General features: G+C 62.3%; 1 protein-coding gene across 1 annotated transcript; it reads left to right on the top strand.

Annotated features, from left to right (window-relative positions):
- The first annotated feature begins 8 nt into the window (after positions 1 to 8).
- On the top strand, positions 9 to 17213 carry LZTR1 (leucine zipper like post translational regulator 1). Its single transcript, XM_045802552.2, has 21 exons — positions 9 to 302; positions 763 to 825; positions 3877 to 3933; positions 5522 to 5601; positions 6039 to 6147; positions 6619 to 6702; positions 7755 to 7812; positions 8637 to 8776; positions 10595 to 10796; positions 11277 to 11432; positions 11568 to 11678; positions 12060 to 12152; positions 12291 to 12386; positions 12467 to 12632; positions 12821 to 12990; positions 13164 to 13320; positions 14140 to 14266; positions 14354 to 14503; positions 15101 to 15206; positions 15293 to 15373; positions 15650 to 17213. Exons 1-21 carry the CDS (start codon positions 103 to 105, stop codon positions 15764 to 15766), a joined length of 2523 nt encoding a protein of 840 aa, XP_045658508.1. The 5' UTR covers positions 9 to 102; the 3' UTR covers positions 15767 to 17213.
- Positions 17214 to 17598: the final 385 nt, after the last annotated feature.

Below are 17598 nucleotides of genomic sequence, written 5' to 3'. Positions count from 1 at the left end.
CGGTTGGCACAGGGCTCGCCGGGAAATGTAGTCCCTCGGGGCGGCCCGGGGCGGTGGCCGCACGTCCCGCGGACCGGGTGGCCGATCGGGCGTGGACCGGGGATGGCTGGGCCGGGGGGCTCGGGAGGCCCGATCGGGGCCGGGGCCCTGGCAGGCAGCGCACGGTCCAAGGTAGCCCCGAGCGTGGACTTTGACCACAGCTGCTCGGACAGTGTTGAGTACCTGACACTCAACTTCGGGCCCTTCGAGACAGTGCATCGTTGGCGGCGCCTCCCGCCCTGCGACGAGTTCGTGGGGGCCCGGTACGGCGGAGTTCAGGGGGTCTTGGGGAAGGGGGGTGTCTGAGGAGGGCCCGGGGTGGGGTCCAGGGGCCGAGGCTGGGGCGTGGTGTCCAGGAATGGGATCTGGTAATGGGGGGTGGGGAGGAAGTGGTGATGTCCAGGAGGATGGTGTTCTGAGGGAGTCTCGGCGCCGGGTGGCCTGGGGCAGAGTACTAGAATTAAGTTGGGTTTGTGGGTCTGGAGCTGGGGTCCTAGTTGCTCTGCAGTGGGGCGGGGAGTCCAGAGAGGCAGTCCCAGGGCAATGTCGGGGTCCCCGTATACAGGGTCCTGGGGTACTTGTGAATTTAGGGATCTCGATCGATCTTGGCAGTTGAGAAGTGTTATCTAATTTCTGCAGCAGCCTGGGTGCTTATTCTCATTGCTTGGGTGCCCCCAGGAGGGTCCCAGCTTCACTGCCGCCCACCCATTCTTTCTTTTCCAGGCGCAGCAAGCACACAGTGGTGGCCTATAAAGATGCCATCTATGTATTTGGTGGAGACAATGGGTGAGTGAGCATGAGCCCAGGGTATTTGGACCAGGGAGGGAGAAACATGGTGGTTCTGGGGCTAGCTAAGTACTCAGCCTCATTTCTCCATGTGAGAGTCTCGGCCCTCAAGGCCCTCAGCACATCATTCAATGGGTAGCACATGCTTAGGACACAGAAATGTGCCTCTTGTTCTGAGTGCGTGGACACAGCCTTGAACGAGACGCGTCCGCCCTGGCTGCCACCTTCCCCACTTTTCCTTCACTGCACTTCATCACCATACGCCACATGGCAGCGTTTAGAGGACAGTTTTATTTATTTCCCGTATTTTCCACTTTCTGTAAAGGTTTTCCCACATTGCTATGAATTCCTGGGAAACAACTTTCCTGACAATGACCTGGTGTTTTGTTGGGGGGCTCTACCTCCATCCCACGAACTGTTTGTTCCCTGTTAAGTTGTGGCTCATCTGCTTTGGTGAAAGATAATGGCTGAGGTAAACCTCCGGTTTGTGTAGCCGCTTCCTTCGGGCGGTGTTCCCCTAAGACCCATTCCCAGAGGGAAAGAGCTGTTGTAGCTCTTATCAGGAGCTGGGCCACGTTAAGTACTGGGTGTGGGCATAGCAGACGTGCTTGGAGAGGAGAAGGGGGCCTAGTCCGGGCAAGGGAGCCTTCCGGGAGGGTTTGATGACCTGAAAGATAAGTCGGAGTGAATCAGGTAAAAGAGGAAGAGTGTTCCGAGCAGAGGGATCAGCAGGGCAACGAACGCATCAGGCCTGGAGTCTGGGCAGGGCTTCCCTGCCCCCATTCACTCGCTGATGTGGTCGGGAAAGGCTAGGGATGCCCACCAGGCTCTGGGAGGCTTGGGAGCCAGCTAGATGGGGGGCTGAGGCTTGGACCTTGGTCTCCTGGATAGACTGGGCTCCGTTCAAGTTAGAGCTTTGTGACTTTGGTTGGGCTCAGGTAGGTGGCTTAACAGCACTAACTGCACCCTGGTCTCTTCCTCTGTATATGGGGGACCGTATACCCTGCTTCTTTTTCTTTTTTCTTTTTTTTTTTTTTTTTAAAGATTTTATTTATTTACTTGACAGAGATAGAGACAGCTAGCGAGAGAGGGAACACAAGCAGGGGGAGTGGGAGAGGAAGAAGCAGGCTCACAGCGGAGGAGCCCGATGTGGGGCTCGATCCGACAACGCCGGGATCACGCCCTGAGACGAAGGCAGACGCCTAACTGCTGTGCCACCCAGGCGCCCCTGTTTACCCTGCTTCTGCAGCGTGCTCCTGGGGGTCGGCGAGCACAGAGCTGGGAAGGGCTCAGGACGGAGATTTGGCTGTAATGCGGGTGCAGTGTTTGCACGGGACCGATTCTGTCCATGCCTCTCAACTATGGGACTTGGCCTGAAGCCCAGAAGGGCTGGCCTCTGATGGTTCTGCAGCCTCGGTCTTTCAGGACTCCCTGGGGGGGCTGACTTGGAGCTGGTGGGGTACGCTGGACCCTTTGAGGACCTGCAGACTGGGCAGAATGGTCTCCTTGGCCATGGGCCCTGGCTTCCAGCCTGTCTCCCCCACAGCCTCTTTCCCCATGAGCAGCCGGAGGGACCCATTCGAAGCGCAAGTCTGAGTGTGCTCCTCCTCAGCACGTAACCTGGGGATGGCTCCCCTCCGTCTGCCTAGAAGCCCGAGCTGTCCTGGCGGTCCGCGCGGCCCTGTGCGCCTGTGCCCGCCCTACTCCTCTGCCCTGGGCCCTGCCACGGCCTTGCTGTGTTCTGAGTGAACCAAGCATCTCCAGCTCAGGCCCTTGTACTGGCGGTTCCCTCCTTCCCGCCCTTCTGCCTCTCTGGAATATGCCGTGAGGCCAACTGGACCAGCTGTCAGCCCTCCCCTCCCTTCTGCCCCTCTTGCTGGCTCTGTGGTAAGAGCACACACAGATCGCACAGCTCATCTCAGTTATCTCAGAGCGCACACAGGTTTGTTACCTGTCCTCCGCCGGGGCGGGGCCTGTACTGCACACGGACGGTTCAGTAAATGTGTGTCACATGAAGGAATGAAATAGGAAGAGGCATCCACCCACAGATGTTCACTGCAGCCTTCATGACAGTCCCCCGAACCAGAAGAGGCCGGGGGTCCAGCCCAGAGCAGTGGTGGGGAACCTCCCCAGGAGTGTTCTGTAGCAGGGGGAGTTGGCATGACAACGGTGTAGCAACAAGCAGAAATAGTTTGCTACAACGTGGCACCGAGAAACAGGATACAGATTTGTCTCACTCCAGGTGCAACTTTGTAAAGGTGGACTGGGTACAAAGAAAGATGGCTTCCTGCAGTGTCTGGGCCGGAGAGGGGGCAGGAGGGGAGGGGAGGCGGGAGAGGGGAGAGATTATAGTCCCATCTCTGCTTCCCAGCTCCCGGCTTCCTGACTGCATGGCCTTAGGCAGCCCTTTACGTCCCAGGCCCCTTCCTCTTCTGTAAATGCAAGTGGGGAGCGAAGCCCCCTGGTGCAGACTGAGGGAGGGGTGCAGGGGGGCGCCCTGTACAGGCCTGGTGTGCAAGGGGTGCTGGGCTCCTGTTGGCTGACTCCCTTCTTCTAACTGACAAGGGCCGCATGGTAACATGCAGGTCCTGGTAGGTGGCCAGTGGATTTGTTTTCCATTTTATTGTATCTTCAATGTGGTTGCCTTGGCTTTGCAATAAAGAGGTGGAAGGAAGATCAGAGAGGAGGAAAGGGGCCTCCCCTGAGATGTGGGAAGCTCTGCATTGCCGTGGCACAGCCTCAGAGAAGGGGGCGCTGAGACGTTGGAGTGGGAGCCCTCAAGCAGCTGCTGGGTGGCCAGGATCATGCTTCGGACCGGACCCCAGGCAGGCGGGTCCCACGTGTGTCACCATCCTGGTACCCGCACTAGTTGGAAACTTCCTTTGTGGTCACTCTCTGGTCCCTCGGGCATCAGCTGGTTGCCTGGCCCTGGCTGAGTCCCCACGACGGCCCCACCCCCACCCCAGGGGCTGCAGTGTCCTGTCCCGGGTCCTGGAGAGCAGACCCGGGCCAGCCCAGAACTGACCCCACATGTCCCTGGCTGTCTTTCAGGAAGACCATGCTCAACGACCTTCTGCGGTTCGACGTGAAGGACTGCTCCTGGTGCAGGTGGGTGGCCTCTGAGCCCCAGCTCCCCTTTCCCCCAGAATTCGGTAGCCCTGTGCCGGGCCCTGACTGCCAGCAGAGTCGTGCTAGGGAAAGCCAGAGAGAAGCTTCCAGGAGCAGATAACAGTGGCCCTTAGCGTTCGTCTCCCTTTCCTGGGTTCCTTTCCCAGTCCACAACTCAGATTAATTATTCCGAATCCTCTTAATTACGGGGATCTGTTTGATTGGTTACTAGTCCTCAAATTCTGCCTCCGGAGAGCCCTTCAGTCACTGGGCCTGTCTCCTGGGCCAGCCGCTGCTATGGGAGGTGACCTGGGGCGAGGGGGTGGGGGTTATCGGCCAATGGGTCCTTCCAGGACCAACCCTGTGCTGCCCAGGGGTGCTGCCCAGGGGCTGGCAGCACTGGCTTTGCTTCCCTCCGTGTCCCTGTGGGGACCCTCTTCTGCCCAGAGACCCCACATGGGTAGTGGGTCTCATGCGAGCCCTGGCTGCCTTCCACAGATGGCCCTCCCAGCTGTGTGGCCTTGGGCAAGACACCTGCCCTCTCTGAGCACGGCATATTTGTACCCATCTGCTCCAGTCTCCAGCCCTGCCCAGGGGGCAGCTCCCAGCTGAGGGGGAGAAAGGGACCCCAGGATGAGGAGGTATGGGCTTCCTCCTGAGCTCTGCCGTCTGCTCGTGCAGGAGGGGCACAGAACCCACGAGTCACCTGGGTGCCACCCTCTGGGCAGGGGCTCTGCGTGCGTTCGCCAGTCCCGAGTCCCCTCTGTGGTGGGGTCTCACCACCCCCTCTGACGGAGGAGGACGTCCGGGCCCAGGGTGGCATCACTGAGTGCTGGGATTGCCGAAGAAGTTTATGTCTCGTTCCTCTCACACCTTGCTTTCATAACATAGCCAATAGTTACAGGTTAATTTTAAAAATCACCCTAAAGACCGTAAGTCCTTTACTAATAAGTGCTGTGGGATAAAACTCTGACAAGGAGCAGCCCCAGGAAAGCGGTAGAAATGGGGTTTTAGTTCACTATGGAGAGCGTGTGGCGGCGCTGCAGGTGGGCAGCAGGGGCGCCGGAGCCCAGAGCCGCACTCTGCTGGTGGGTTCCAAACGCAGATGTTACAGAATACGCACCACGTGACTCCATTTACAGCATTACTCAGAGGCATCGTTATGCATGGGAGAGGTGTGGGGGGGTGACCTAATGGTCTACATGGTGCTTTCTGGCAAGTCTTGGCGCTAGTTTTGTGCTTTTCCTTATCAACACTTTTTGTTCGAAGTTTCTGTAACGAGGGGCGTCTGGGCGGCTCAGTTGGTTAAGCACCTGACTCTTGGCCTCAGCTCAGGTCTTGATCTCAGGGTCATGAGTTTAAGCCCTGTGTTGGGCTCCACGCTGGGCCCACGTGGAGCCTACTAAAAATAATACAAAGGTTAACCCCCCCTTTTTTTTTTAAAGTTTCTACAATGAGGTAGGTATTGCCTACAAAATAGAAAAAGGAAAGGAATCCTGGGGGTGGCAGGGGCTGCCCTGTGTGGTGTGAACCGCACAGCTGACCCTGCTGACTGACCCCCCTGCGCCTTGTCCCCCCCCACGCCCAGGGCCTTCACCACCGGCACTCCGCCAGCCCCCCGCTACCACCACTCGGCCGTTGTCTCCGGGAGCAGCATGTTTGTCTTCGGTGAGCTGCCCCCCTCTCCAGGGCCCCGGGCCCCCTTCCGGGCTCGCAGCTGCCTCGTCCTGCCGCCAGGCCCGGGGCTCACTCCCTGTCTTTCTCCGCGGGAGTCCTCGGTTCCTGCAGTGGCCGGGGGACCTCTCAAGGACCCCTTTCCCTAACTGTCCCCATCTCACGGGGTTGGAATGATCCGCCTCTGTGACTGGGCGGAAGGGTGGCTCTCTTCCCTCCTCTGTCACTCCACCAGGGACAGGGTTCTGCTCATTCTTGCGTCCCCAGAGCCTAGTACAGAGTCAGGCAGGCAGTAGGTGCTCCCCGAGGTTTATGGAGGGAGGCCCAGAATACATCTTAAGTGAGGCCAGGTTCTGCCCCCCACCTCCTGGGGTTTGAAGCCTCTGGGACGCTCTCTTTGAGTATGACACTTTCTCCCTCTCTCTACCCAGGGGGCTACACTGGGGACATTTATTCCAATTCTAACTTGAAGAATAAAAATGACCTTTTTGAATATAAGTTTGCAACTGGCCAGTGGACGGAGTGGAAGATTGAAGGACGGTGAGAGACTTTGCTGAAACCTTTGGGGGGTGTCTGAAAGGCTACTGCACTGGGTCCCCTGTAGCTTACAGAAGAAGAGCCCGAGGCCAAGAGAGGCCTGAGTTGTGCTTACTCCCAGCTGTGCCTGTCTGAGGCCTACTCCCTGCTCTTAGATTCTCTCCTTTCAAACTGCAGAAGGGGCCCCAACGGACTGCTGATGGGCGCTTCTCAGGTCCTGTTTTGCCAGGACACCCCCTCCCCTTTGATATTTTGGTGATGGCCGGGAGAGGGCTTTACCCTGTGGACATCTGAATTCCTCATCCCCCTGCCTGTCGTGAGCTCAGCCTCATGACACCCGGCAGGCATCCCCAGAAGCCTGGTTTCAGCAGATGTAGGCACGGCAGCCCTGGGGTCCCGGCCGGCCTCGTGGGGCTGTGAGGCCCGGGTCCGTGCTGGGGGGGCCTCTCTCCTCATCCCCTCCTCGTGCTGCAGGTTGCCAGTCGCCAGGTCCGCCCATGGCGCCACGGTGTATAGTGACAAACTGTGGATCTTCGCGGGCTACGACGGCAATGCCAGGTAGGTGGTGCCCAGCCCCAGCACCCCGCCTCTGAGCAGCCCCCAAGTGGACTGAGGCCCAGAGCGGGCCTTCCCGGCATGTGAAAGCTCAGGCTGGGGGTATCTCAGGAGGGGAGTGTCGTGCACAGGAGTGAGGGAAGAAGAAGATGGGGGGGATGGATGTGGTGGGCAACTGAGGGAGCTCCCTCCCAACCCCAAGAAGTGAGAAGGATTAGCACCCCTGCGGTCCCTCCCGGGGGCGTCTGAGGGGTGGCAGGCCTGGCGCATTTTTGTGCTGCTGTCTACGGGTTGCTGGTCTCCACGGCAGTAGGTGTCATAGCTGGGTATTGTCAGAGCTGTGGGGTGGGGAGTGGCCCCCTGAATTGCTGGGGTGGAAATACTCAGGCCCACAGTGAGGAGGGACCCTGTGGGGCAGGTAGTGGCAGCAGCAGGCCTCAGACCCAGCCCCTCCCCCTGGATGACATCACAGGGTTCCCGCCTATGTACCAGGCATTCTCCTCCTCATTTTAGAAAATGGGCTTTGCTGTATTTTTCTGATTGTAAAAGTAGCATGTACTCATTCCCCAAGGTCTCAACACCACAGAAACTCCAAGAGGTGGGGCCCCTGGCTGGCTCAGTTGGCAGAGCACGTGACTCTTGATCTTGGGGTTGTGAGTTTGAGCCCCATGTTGAGTGTAGAGATTACTAAAAAAAATTAATTAAAAAAAAAAAAGAAGAAGCAGCAGCTCCAAGTGGTGGCACTGTTACTGGTAGTTTCCGCAAGGATTGCCTCTTTGAAGTCCTCTCCAAGCCCCAGGGGTCAGAGTGAGATGGACCCTGCCACACTGGCTGGACACTGTGAATGAGGCCACGTGTTGCCGTCTGGGCTGGGGGGATTCGATGCAGCCCCCCACCCCCACCCTGAAGCTCCTACCTCATGGCTGCTCCCTAGGCCCCCGATCAGAGTCCTGCATGATGTGTCCTTCCCCGGAGCCATCCCTCCTGGCCGGGCCCAGGCCCACCCTGCCGTCAGCCCCAGCTGTGGAGACTCTGACCCCTCTGTCCTAATGCAGGTTGAACGACATGTGGACCATTGGCCTCCAGGACCGGGAGCTCACATGTTGGGAGGAGGTGAGAGTTTTGGGGGGCCGGGGTGGGGCAGGGGAGTCAGGGAGGTGAGGGGTTTGGGGGGCTGGGGTGGGGCAGGGGAGGCAGGGAGGTGAGGGGTTTGGGGGGCCGGGGTGAGGCAGGGAGGTGGGGGGTTTGGGGGGCCGGGGTGGGGCAGGGGAGGCAGGGAGGTGAGGGGTTTGGGGGGCCGGGGTGAGGCAGGGAGGTGGGGGGGTTGGGGGGCCGGGGTGGGGCAGGGGAGGCAGGGAGGTGAGGGGTTTGGGGGGCCGGGGTGAGGCAGGGAGGTGGGGGGTTTGGGGGGCCGGGGTGGGGCAGGGGAGGCAGGGAGGTGAGGGGTTTGGGGGGCCGGGGTGGGGGCTGCTTTGTTCCCCTTGCCAAAGCCCAGCCTTGTCCCCAGCCTCGCGCTCCTCACCGACCTCCTGTCCGACGCCAGCAGCACTCACCTAGTGACTAAAGGCTCTGTGCTTCGCGCGGTAGCGTGTTCAGTCACTGGTGCAGCTTGGGTAGAAGCCACCCGTATTTGAACACAGCGAGTTCAGCCTGCTGGCGGGTGTCCTGCTCGCTGCTGTTTCTGGGCAATCTCCATTGTCTTCCCCCTGGGGTGTCTTTCCCTTGTAGTGATGAGTTTTAGCCTCAACTGTTAGAAACTGGGCCCATTTTGGGTGGACGAGGTGGGGCTTTAAGCTCTTCTACAGAAATTAATCCATGAACTCTCATTCACGGAAGAAGTTTCAAGAACGAAAGTAGGCCCACGTCAGTGGTGTAAGTCTCGACCCTGTGCAGCCGGTCCCGGGAGGGCTCTGGCTGAGCCGCCTTCCCTTCCCCAGGTGGCCCAGAGTGGCGAGATCCCGCCGTCCTGCTGCAACTTCCCGGTGGCCGTGTGCCGGGACAAGATGTTTGTGTTCTCGGGACAGAGCGGAGCCAAGATAACCAATAACCTCTTCCAGTTTGAGTTCAAGGACAAGACGTGAGTGCCCTGGTGGTGGGCCCCAGGGTGGGCACCCGCGTCCGTGGAACAACAGGGCAAGCTGCCCTTCCAGAGCCAGGGGATGTGGCTGTTCTCATACAGACCGCGCAAGCACGCCCCTTGGGCTGTGGCTGTGGCTCAGCAAGGGGGGCCCGGCTGGCCTCTCTCTTTGTCCAGTGTGGAGGATGGCTCCTGCCCCGTGAATGGCCTGGTCAGTGCCACCAGTGCTACCAGTAACAGATGCAGCTGGTATAGATCTGCTACCGTGGCAGAGGACTGGAGCCGTGCTCAGGCCCCGAGAGCTTCCAGCCTATGCTGTCCTTAGCTGCAGGCCAGCCCTCGCGATGGGGACCGAGCCCAGAGGTGGTGCAGGCCGGGTATTGGCTCTGGGAGCGAAGGATGGGGAGCGAACAGGGAGCTTCTGCTGCAGGTCAGGGAGGCTCGGGAGGGGACTTGGAGCTGCCCTGGAGGCCAGAGGTATGGGCTGGGAAGGAGAAAGGTCAGGACATCCTGGCCGGGAAATTCCGCTAACACCCACCCAGCTCTCCTGGCCTGGGCTGGCCGGGCCTGGGAGGGGAGCCACACTGCGCACAGGCCTGCATCTCTGTCCTGGCGTCGGTGCTTACAGCGGTGGGCTGCAAGGAGGGCTCCAAGCCAGCAGGAACAGATTTGGAGAGGTGAGGGACGTTGGAAGCAGAGGCCAGCGATGCCCAGATGTGGGGAGGGGTTGGGGCAGACATGCAGGCTCTGGCCAGGCGCACAGACAGCTAATCGATGAAGGGTTCTCGGGGTGCCGCTACTGGGGGAGGCACAGGGCCTGAGGGCTGCTCAGGGGTGTGGGGCTGAGGAGGGTGCACTGAGGGGACAGAGGGCTGCAGGGTGAGGGACCCAGGCCAGAACTGGGGGCAGAGCTGCAGCTCGAGGCGGAGTGGACAGGGGTATGAAGGAAACCAGGGGGGCATCCTGCCACCAGCAGCAGCCCAGGCCAGGTGTTAGGAGACCCCAGTGGCCCCCGGCAGCAGGGGAGTCCCATGGGGTGGAGTCAGTGTGGTGCCGCCTTCCTCAGGCTGGCCTGCTTCCAGCCCCCCACACGGCCGCCTGCCCAGCTTCGTGCCTGTGCCCTTTGCCCCCGCCCTCCCAGAGGTGGGAACAAACGCGCCTGGCTTTCTTGAGGCTGTGCGCAGGTGGGCAGATCCCGCGGTGTGGGCATCACCCAGGTACCATCTCCCGTGGAGACACACAGAAGGCTGCTGGTGTGATGCTTAGCGCCGGATGCTTAGCGCGGGGGTCTCTTACAGAGCACCCTCCGCCCCGCCCCACCCCAGCTGGGCTTTGCCCAGGCCGATCTCCCGTCTGCTGAACAGCCTCCTGGCAGCGTGGCCCGCCTGGATCATTTGGGTTTCAAAGACAGGATGTGCTGGAAGGTGTCGGGAAGTCCCGGGAGGGTAGCGGACATAGGAGCAGCATCGGAAGACGGGGTCCCGGTAGCTCCCGGGAGTGAGGCCTTGGCTGTGGGAACCATCCCACATGTCAGAGTGATGGGCGCGTCGCCATTCCCAAGAGTGGGATGGCCTCACTGTACAGAGCCCCCCATTCCTGCCTGTCGCTGCTGCCCACTTTGTGGCTGGGGGCAGGACGGGGCTCAGGCCGGGCTGGTGCCAGAGCGAAAGGGGATGAGGGGCGCTGGGCGTACGCGCTCAGGCCCGCCTTTGCGCCGGCTGGTCTGCCCAGGCGCTGCTGTAGGGAGGCCTCAGAACCCAGGTGGAGGTTGGGGAGCAGGAGCCCCCCCAGCACTGGTTCACTGTCCCACGCCCCCAGGTGGACGCGCATCCCCACGGAGCACCTGCTTCGTGGCTCCCCACCACCCCCACAGCGGCGCTACGGGCACACCATGGTGGCCTTTGACCGCCACCTCTATGTGTTCGGGGGCGCGGCGGACAACACGCTGCCTAACGAGCTGCACTGCTATGATGTGGACTTCCAGACCTGGGAGGTCGTCCAGCCCAGCTCCGACAGCGAGGCGAGTGCTGCCGGGCATGGCGGCCGGGGTGCCCAGGGCTCGTGGCCTGAGGGGCGGGGGTCCTGACTCACCTGCTCCCCACTGCCCTCAGCTCCTCACAGCCTCAGAGGGCTCCCGGGGCTCCAGATGGCCACCAGGAGCAGAGCCAGGATGACTGAGGCCCTCAGCCCTGGACACCTGCCTTGGCCCGACCCGAGGCCCTGCGCCCCTGTTCTCCTCCATTCTTGCAGCCTGTGGGCTTTTAACATTTCACTTCCCATCCCGTCTGCACGGTGCTGAGGATGCTCTCCCAGAACGCCCACCCTGACTGCTGCCGGCTGCCCCTCCGAGCCGCGCCGCCAGGGCCCCGTCCTCGGCCCCGCCCCTCCCACGTGTCCCCCTGCGCTCTGGCTCTTGAACAGGGTCGGCAGGAGGTTGGTGTCTGCTGCCTTGCGGGGCCCTTGCGGACTGGCCCCATGCCCGCCTGTCTCTCCGCTCCAGGTCGGCGGGGCTGAGGTGCCAGAGCGAGCAGCTGCGTCCGAGGAGGCGCCTGCCCTGGCCTCTGAGGAGCGGGGTGGCTTCAAGAAGTCCCGAGACGTGTTTGGCCTGGACTTCGGCACCACCACAGCCAAGCAGCCTGCCCCGCCGGCCTCCGAGGTGAGGGTTGGCGCCCTGACCGCTCTCCCTCACGCCCTGATGCCAGTCCTGCGGTCGGCCCCTCTCACGGACGGGGAGACTGAGGCTCAGAGGAGTCCGTGTCGGGCTTACTTATCCGCCCCCTCTCCCGCCCAGCTGCCAAGCGGAAGGCTCTTCCACGCAGCCGCCGTCATCTCGGATGCCATGTACATCTTCGGGGGCACCGTGGACAACAACATCCGCAGTGGGGAGATGTACCGGTTCCAGGTGGGGCTCATGGGCCGCCTGCAGGGGCGCTGGCCAGGGTGGAGGGGCCCCAGATGATGGAAACTGAGGTCCAGTCGGGGGGTGGGGCTTGTCCGAGGCACTGGAGTCAGGGCTGCGTCTGGTGGGATGACAGCCCGTCCGGGGAGTCTGGCAGGTGGGGTAGGGGGCTCTAGGCCGAGGGCAGTCTGAGGAACCTCCGTGCAGGGTGGGGTGGATGGGGCGGCATTGGGGGCTCACAGTGGAGCCAGTGGAAGCCTGGGAGCAGGCGTGGGCCGGTGGTTGGAGTCGGGCTGAGCTGGGCTGGGGATGCGTGGCCTGGAGGACGGCAGGGCCTGGGCCAGTGGTGGCTTCCCGTGGCAACACTGGGGTCTCCTCTGGCAGTTCTCCTGTTACCCCAAGTGCACGCTGCATGAGGACTACGGGCGTCTGTGGGAGAGCCGCCAGTTTTGCGACGTGGAGTTTGTGCTGGGCGAGGTGGGTGCCCTCCCTGTGCCCAGCCGGCCCGCCATGCTGTGGGGTGGGGGCTGTGCACCGAGGCATGTCTGGCCTCCCACTCGTGCCTGCCAGGAGGAGTGTCCTGTGCTCCCCACCAAGATGTCATTCTTGCTACAGAAGGAGGAGTGTGTGCAGGGCCACGTGGCCATTGTCACCGCCCGGAGCCGCTGGCTCCGCAGGAAGATCGTGCAGGCGCGGGAGCGGCTGGCCCAGGTGAGGTGCTGCCCAGCCCCCTCCGGCCAGGGCAGCGGCATCCACGGGGCGCCCCTGAGCTCCCCTTCCTCTCCCTGTAGAAACCGGAGGAGGAGGCAGCCCCGGCTCCCAGGGAGGTCCCTGGTGGGGCCGTAGGGGGGGCCCGGCCGCCCCTGCTGCGCGTGGCCATCCGCGAGGCTGAGGCCCGGCCCTTCGAGGTGCTCATGCAGTTCCTCTACACAGACAAGATCAAGTACCCACGGAAAGGTGCGCTGCTGGGGGTGGGGGCAGGGTGGGCAGGTGGGCAGCCCGAGGCTCGGAAGCCACGACCACCCGTGACCACCCGTGCGGTGGAGTTGCTGCCTGATGTCCCGGACCCACGCTCCCCCCTCCTGCCCTGCCCCCACCTCCTCCCCATCCCCGCGTCCCCGTGGCTCAGGGAGCTCTGGCTGCAGGCCACGTGGAGGACGTGCTGCTCATCATGGACGTGTACAAGCTGGCGCTGAGCTTCCAGCTGTGCCGCCTGGAGCAGCTGTGCCGACAGTACATCGAGGCCTCCGTGGACCTGCAGAACGTGCTGGTCGTGTGCGAGAGCGCCGCCAGGCTGCAGCTGGGCCAGTTAAAGGTGCGGGCCCGGTGCGCACGGCCCACCCTGCCTGCCGCCGCCAGCCCTGTCCCCCGCTGCCAACCCCCACCCCAGGCTGCTGCCGCCCACCCCCCGAAAGTCATCCCAGCCAGGCTGCTGCCCCATCAGCCAAGGCCTGACCCTGCCTGCCTGCTCCGGCTTGTGTGTCCCAGGAGCACTGCTTGAACTTCGTGGTGAAGGAGTCCCACTTCAACCAGGTGATCATGATGAAGGAGTTCGAGCGCCTCTCTTCCCCACTGATCGTGGAGATCGTGCGGCGGAAGCAGCAGCCGCCTCCCCGCGCCCCCTCAGAGCAGCCCGTGGACATCGGTAGGGACCCAGGCCCCATCCCTGAGGGCAGCACACAGGGATGGCATTCGTCTTGGGTGGAGACTTGGGAGCCATGGAAGTACCGGCCTGGCCTTCGGGGTGGGGTATGGGCGCAGGGGACCCAGAGCACTCCTGGGGCTCAGCGGCACGGGCAGTCAGCTCAGGCTCACTAGAAGGAAGAGGCCCCCGACCCACGGGCCATCCGACTGCGGCTGTGCACCTGAGGGCGGGGAGTCTCCTGAGCCCGTTCGTGGAGGCGGACACGGGGCCCCTGGCTGGCAAGGGTGGCTGCCCTGACTGACATCAGGTTTGAGGGCTTCCGTTGGCAGCCACGTGCTCACGGTCACAATGGCTGTCGCTAAGCTGCCCTTCTAGGCGCGGCCAGCCTTTGGGGCACAGCGAGGGGTAAGCGTGGTCCGAAGACTTCCGACGCTCCTGGTGCCTCCCTTGTCCCCACCTAGCCGGGAAGGGACAGCACAGTCTCCTTCATCCCCTGACTCCCCGGGGCCTGTGCTGCCTCTGGCCCTTGGCCCTGGCTGACACTTGGCAGGACACGGTGCTTGCCAGGCCCAGAGGGGGCTGAAGCTCAAGGGCGGGGAGGAGGCCTCACTGGGCTGAGTCGGGGAGGTCAGACTTTGGGGGGCGGGCCAGAGTAGGGCTTCTGGCCCTGGGGGAGGTTTTTTCAGGGCAGCAACATGGGCAGGTGTGCAAGAAGTGTCCATGGGGCCCCAAGGCCCGAATCCGATGGCTCAGGGTCTGCTGAGGGGCGGGGGCGTCTACTCCAGGTCCCTCCACACTGCCCTCTGGCCTCCGCACCAGGCACGTCTCTGATCCAGGACATGAAGGCGTACCTGGAGGGAGCGGGTGCGGAGTTCTGTGACATCACTCTGCTGCTGGATGGGCACCCGAGGCCGGCCCACAAGGCCATCCTGGCCGCCCGCTCCAGGTGGGTTGGGGGGGGGTGGCGGGGCCGGGCAGGTGTCCGCCCCGCTGCATTTGCCGAGAGCCGGGACTCCACCGCCCCTGTCCGCAGCTACTTTGAGGCCATGTTCCGGTCCTTCATGCCGGAGGACGGCCAGGTGAACATCTCCATCGGGGAGATGGTGCCCAGCAGGCAGGCCTTCGAGTCCATGCTGCGCTACATCTACTACGGCGAGGTCAACATGCCGCCCGAGGACTCCCTGCATCCTCCCGCCGGGGCCCACGCTCGGCAGTTCGGCCGCGCGGTCTCCCAGGGGCTCCCCGGTGCCTCATGCTCTCCCGGGGTTCCCTGAAGGGGTTGGTCGGCAGGCATGGAGGGGTTTGCAGCCAGGAGGGGTGGGTGGGTTCTTGACCCTCATGACTGCCCAGAGGACGGGGTCGGTCAGTGTCCTGTGTGACAGGTGAGTAGACTGCCACGCAGGCATTCCTGGTCACGGCACTTCTTGGGGGTCTGAACCGGGTGCGAGAGGACTTCCAGGGCTCTGTGAGGCCATAGTCGGTCCTGCAAATGGGCATGTGGCTGTTTTCTTGGGAGAGGCTTCCTGGGGTTTTTTTGGGGTCTGGACTAGGGCCTTCGACCCCCTGAGTACTTCAAGAGTCCGTGTAGAGAGTGAGTTGGAGCGGAGCCCTGGGCCAGCCTCTGGAGTTGGGGTGGTTTCCTTGTTCTGAGCAAGCAGGAGGCGGCTCGGGTTTCTTCGCCCCTGCTGGGCCCGGACTCCGGCTGCGCCCGCTCGGGGGAGATGGGGAGGTGGTGGGGAGATGAGCCCCTCTGGCCGGCAGCTCCTTAACCAGCCCGCAGCTACCTGTTCGCGGCCCCCTACTATTACGGCTTCTACAACAACCGGCTGCAGGCGTACTGCAAGCAGAACCTGGAGATGAACGTGACGGTGCAGAATGTACTTCAGGTAGCTCACTGGGGCCCCCGGGCCTCCCTGAACCTGGGCGGGTGCGTGAGAGAGGGAGCAGCCCCTCAAGGAAGCTGCCGTTCCAGATCCTGGAGGCGGCTGACAAGACGCAGGCGCTGGACATGAAGCGGCACTGCCTACACATCATCGTGCACCAGTTCACCAAGGTCAGGGCCCTCCCGGCGCCGCGCTCGCCGCCCTCCCCTCCACGGGAGCCACTGCCCCTTGGCCTTGGCCAGGTGCGGGGTGGGGCGCGTGGAAGCCGCTCATCTCCCACAGCAGTGGGCCCCCGGGGTTAGCCAGGCAGAGGGCCCGGCCGCTGGCCACTCGGAGTCAGCCCACGCCCTGGCTTGGTGGCGCTCCGGGGAGACTCCGAAGCCCACCCCTGGCCCTCAGGAGAATCCGGTTCCATCCTGCTTGGGCCCTCTGATTGCCTCCTGCAGGTTTCCAAGCTGCCCACCCTGCGCTCACTGAGCCAGCAGCTGCTGCTTGACATCATAGACTCCCTGGCCTCCCACATCTCCGACAAGCAGTGCGCGGAGCTGGGTGCCGACATATGAGGGCCCCCGCGGTGCTGGCCCCCTCGAGAGTAACCATGCCTGCTCCCGCCCTGCCCGCTGCAGACTACGCCGGCCACGCTGAGGCCTGAGGCAGAGTGGTTGGACCTGCCAGCCAAGGGGCAGGGTGCCCAGAGCCGCCAAAGGGAAAGGGGTCATGGGGGTGTCTGAATGCCCCCATTGCACTGCTGAGGACACAGGTCCCACAGGGAGTGGATGGCGAAACAAGCCCCCCAGGCGGAACCCTCTCCTCAGTTGGAGGCATGGATGGGAAGCCAGGGCCCAGCGATGGGAGAGCCCACCAGGGAGCTGGGGTGGGGCCGCCCATCCAGCAGGGTCGGCATGGCTTGTGAATCTGGCCACTGGGTCCTATTGCCAAGGCCCCTCTGATGTGGGGGCTACACAGTAACCCCTCACCTTCACCGAGGTTGCTGTAAGGGCCCCTATCGCCGGGAGCTTGTGGGTGGGCAACAGTAATGGGCACATGGAACCTGACTCCGGATGAATTTTGGGGTGTGAAGGGCCCTGAGTCAGCTCCGAGCCTGAGGGGGCAGCCACTCTGTCCTGGGCCTGGCTTCCAGACGGGTTGCAGGATCCCACTCCACTGTGTGCACATCAGGGGCCCCCGGTTGTGCCAGGGAAGAGTCAGTGAAGGTGCCCCCCCAGGTCCCCATCTGTCCCTAAATATTTATTCTTTCTCATAGACATGCTATGAAGACCACAGTAGTGCTGATCTCTGCACACCTCATGGCCATAGGCCCTCCCTGAGCTGAGGACGACAGATCTTGTGGCCCAAGTGCTGGGACCAACCAGTCCTGTCCGGTTCTCTATCCATGTCAGCAACTCCTGCCCCATTTGGGGTGACCCAGTAGTGGTGAGGGGGTGTAGGGGGAGGGCTGTGGCAGAAATCCAGGCTAGCGGCTCCCCTCCCGAGGGAAACCCTGGAGTCCCGAGGCTGTCTTGCTCCCGCGCTCACTAGAGGCTCCTGCCTAGGCTGGGAAGCTAAGGACTGGCTACCGCATCCTCCCCCATCCCGCAACAGAAGGCCCTGGGAGTCCACCCTGACACAGAAAGCACTGGTCTGCCTCCTTTCTGGCAACAAGCACCCCAGGGACCCTTCTGCCCTGGCTACCAGGAAACTACTTTGGGGGAAACAGTCCTTCACATCCTCCTTCCAGTTGTCCCCCCACGCAAACATGGCACCTGCCACCCCTCAGCCCTTGCTCAAGAACCCCAGGTGCTGTGTACACACGGATGGGGAGTCCCGGTGGCAGGTGGGCACCCTCAGTAAGGCAAGTCCATAAGGCCGCTAGCAAGCTGAAATGGCCCTGCGTAAGATGAGCCTCTGTGAGTCTGGAAACCTCAGTGAATGATCTGCAAACCCTGCTCTACAGTGGTCGCTTGACTTTCTCTTCTAAACATACGAATAAATGGACTTACACACCAAGGACTCTAGAAAACCAATTTCAGAACATTGTGTGGCACACTCCAGGACTAGGGGAAATTCAGCTATGCTCTTGGGGCTATTGTGGCTAAAGCCCAGCAGGGAGGTTCCATGTACAGTTAAAACCACCCTGTACCCTGAGCTGTTCGCCATCACAGATGCAGGGAAGCCTACATTCCAGTCAGCTTGAACAATGGGGTCTCAGGTCGAGGCCAGGACTGCTGCCCCCAAGGCTGCCTCCAAGCTTCCCTACCTCTTCCCAGACCTCTGGAGACTAGAAGGGTCATTGCTGGGCTCCTCCTACTTGCCAAGCATACAGCGCCAGGTCAGAAATCGCCATCCTTGTGTGTTTTTCAGATAAGCCAGACCCAGTGGTCAGGGGGTGGCTGGT

This window comes from Ursus americanus, chromosome 30 (genome assembly GCF_024610735.1).
Source record: "Ursus americanus isolate L20-20 chromosome 30, mUrsAme1.1.p, whole genome shotgun sequence".
Classification (NCBI taxonomy): Eukaryota; Metazoa; Chordata; class Mammalia; order Carnivora; family Ursidae; genus Ursus; species Ursus americanus.
The sequence above is the reverse complement of the archived record's forward strand: the minus strand, read 5'-3'. Positions and strand labels throughout refer to the sequence as shown.

Coding starts and splice junctions, on each gene's coding strand:
- LZTR1 (XM_045802552.2), top strand. CDS start 103: ATGGCTGGGCCGGGGGGCTCGGGAGGCCCGATCGGGGCCGGGGCCCTG. Junction 12,991..13,163: donor TGCAGCTGGGCCAGTTAAAG/GTGCGGGCCCGG, acceptor TGTGTGTCCCAG/GAGCACTGCTTGAACTTCGT. Junction 15,207..15,292: donor CGGTGCAGAATGTACTTCAG/GTAGCTCACTGG, acceptor CTGCCGTTCCAG/ATCCTGGAGGCGGCTGACAA.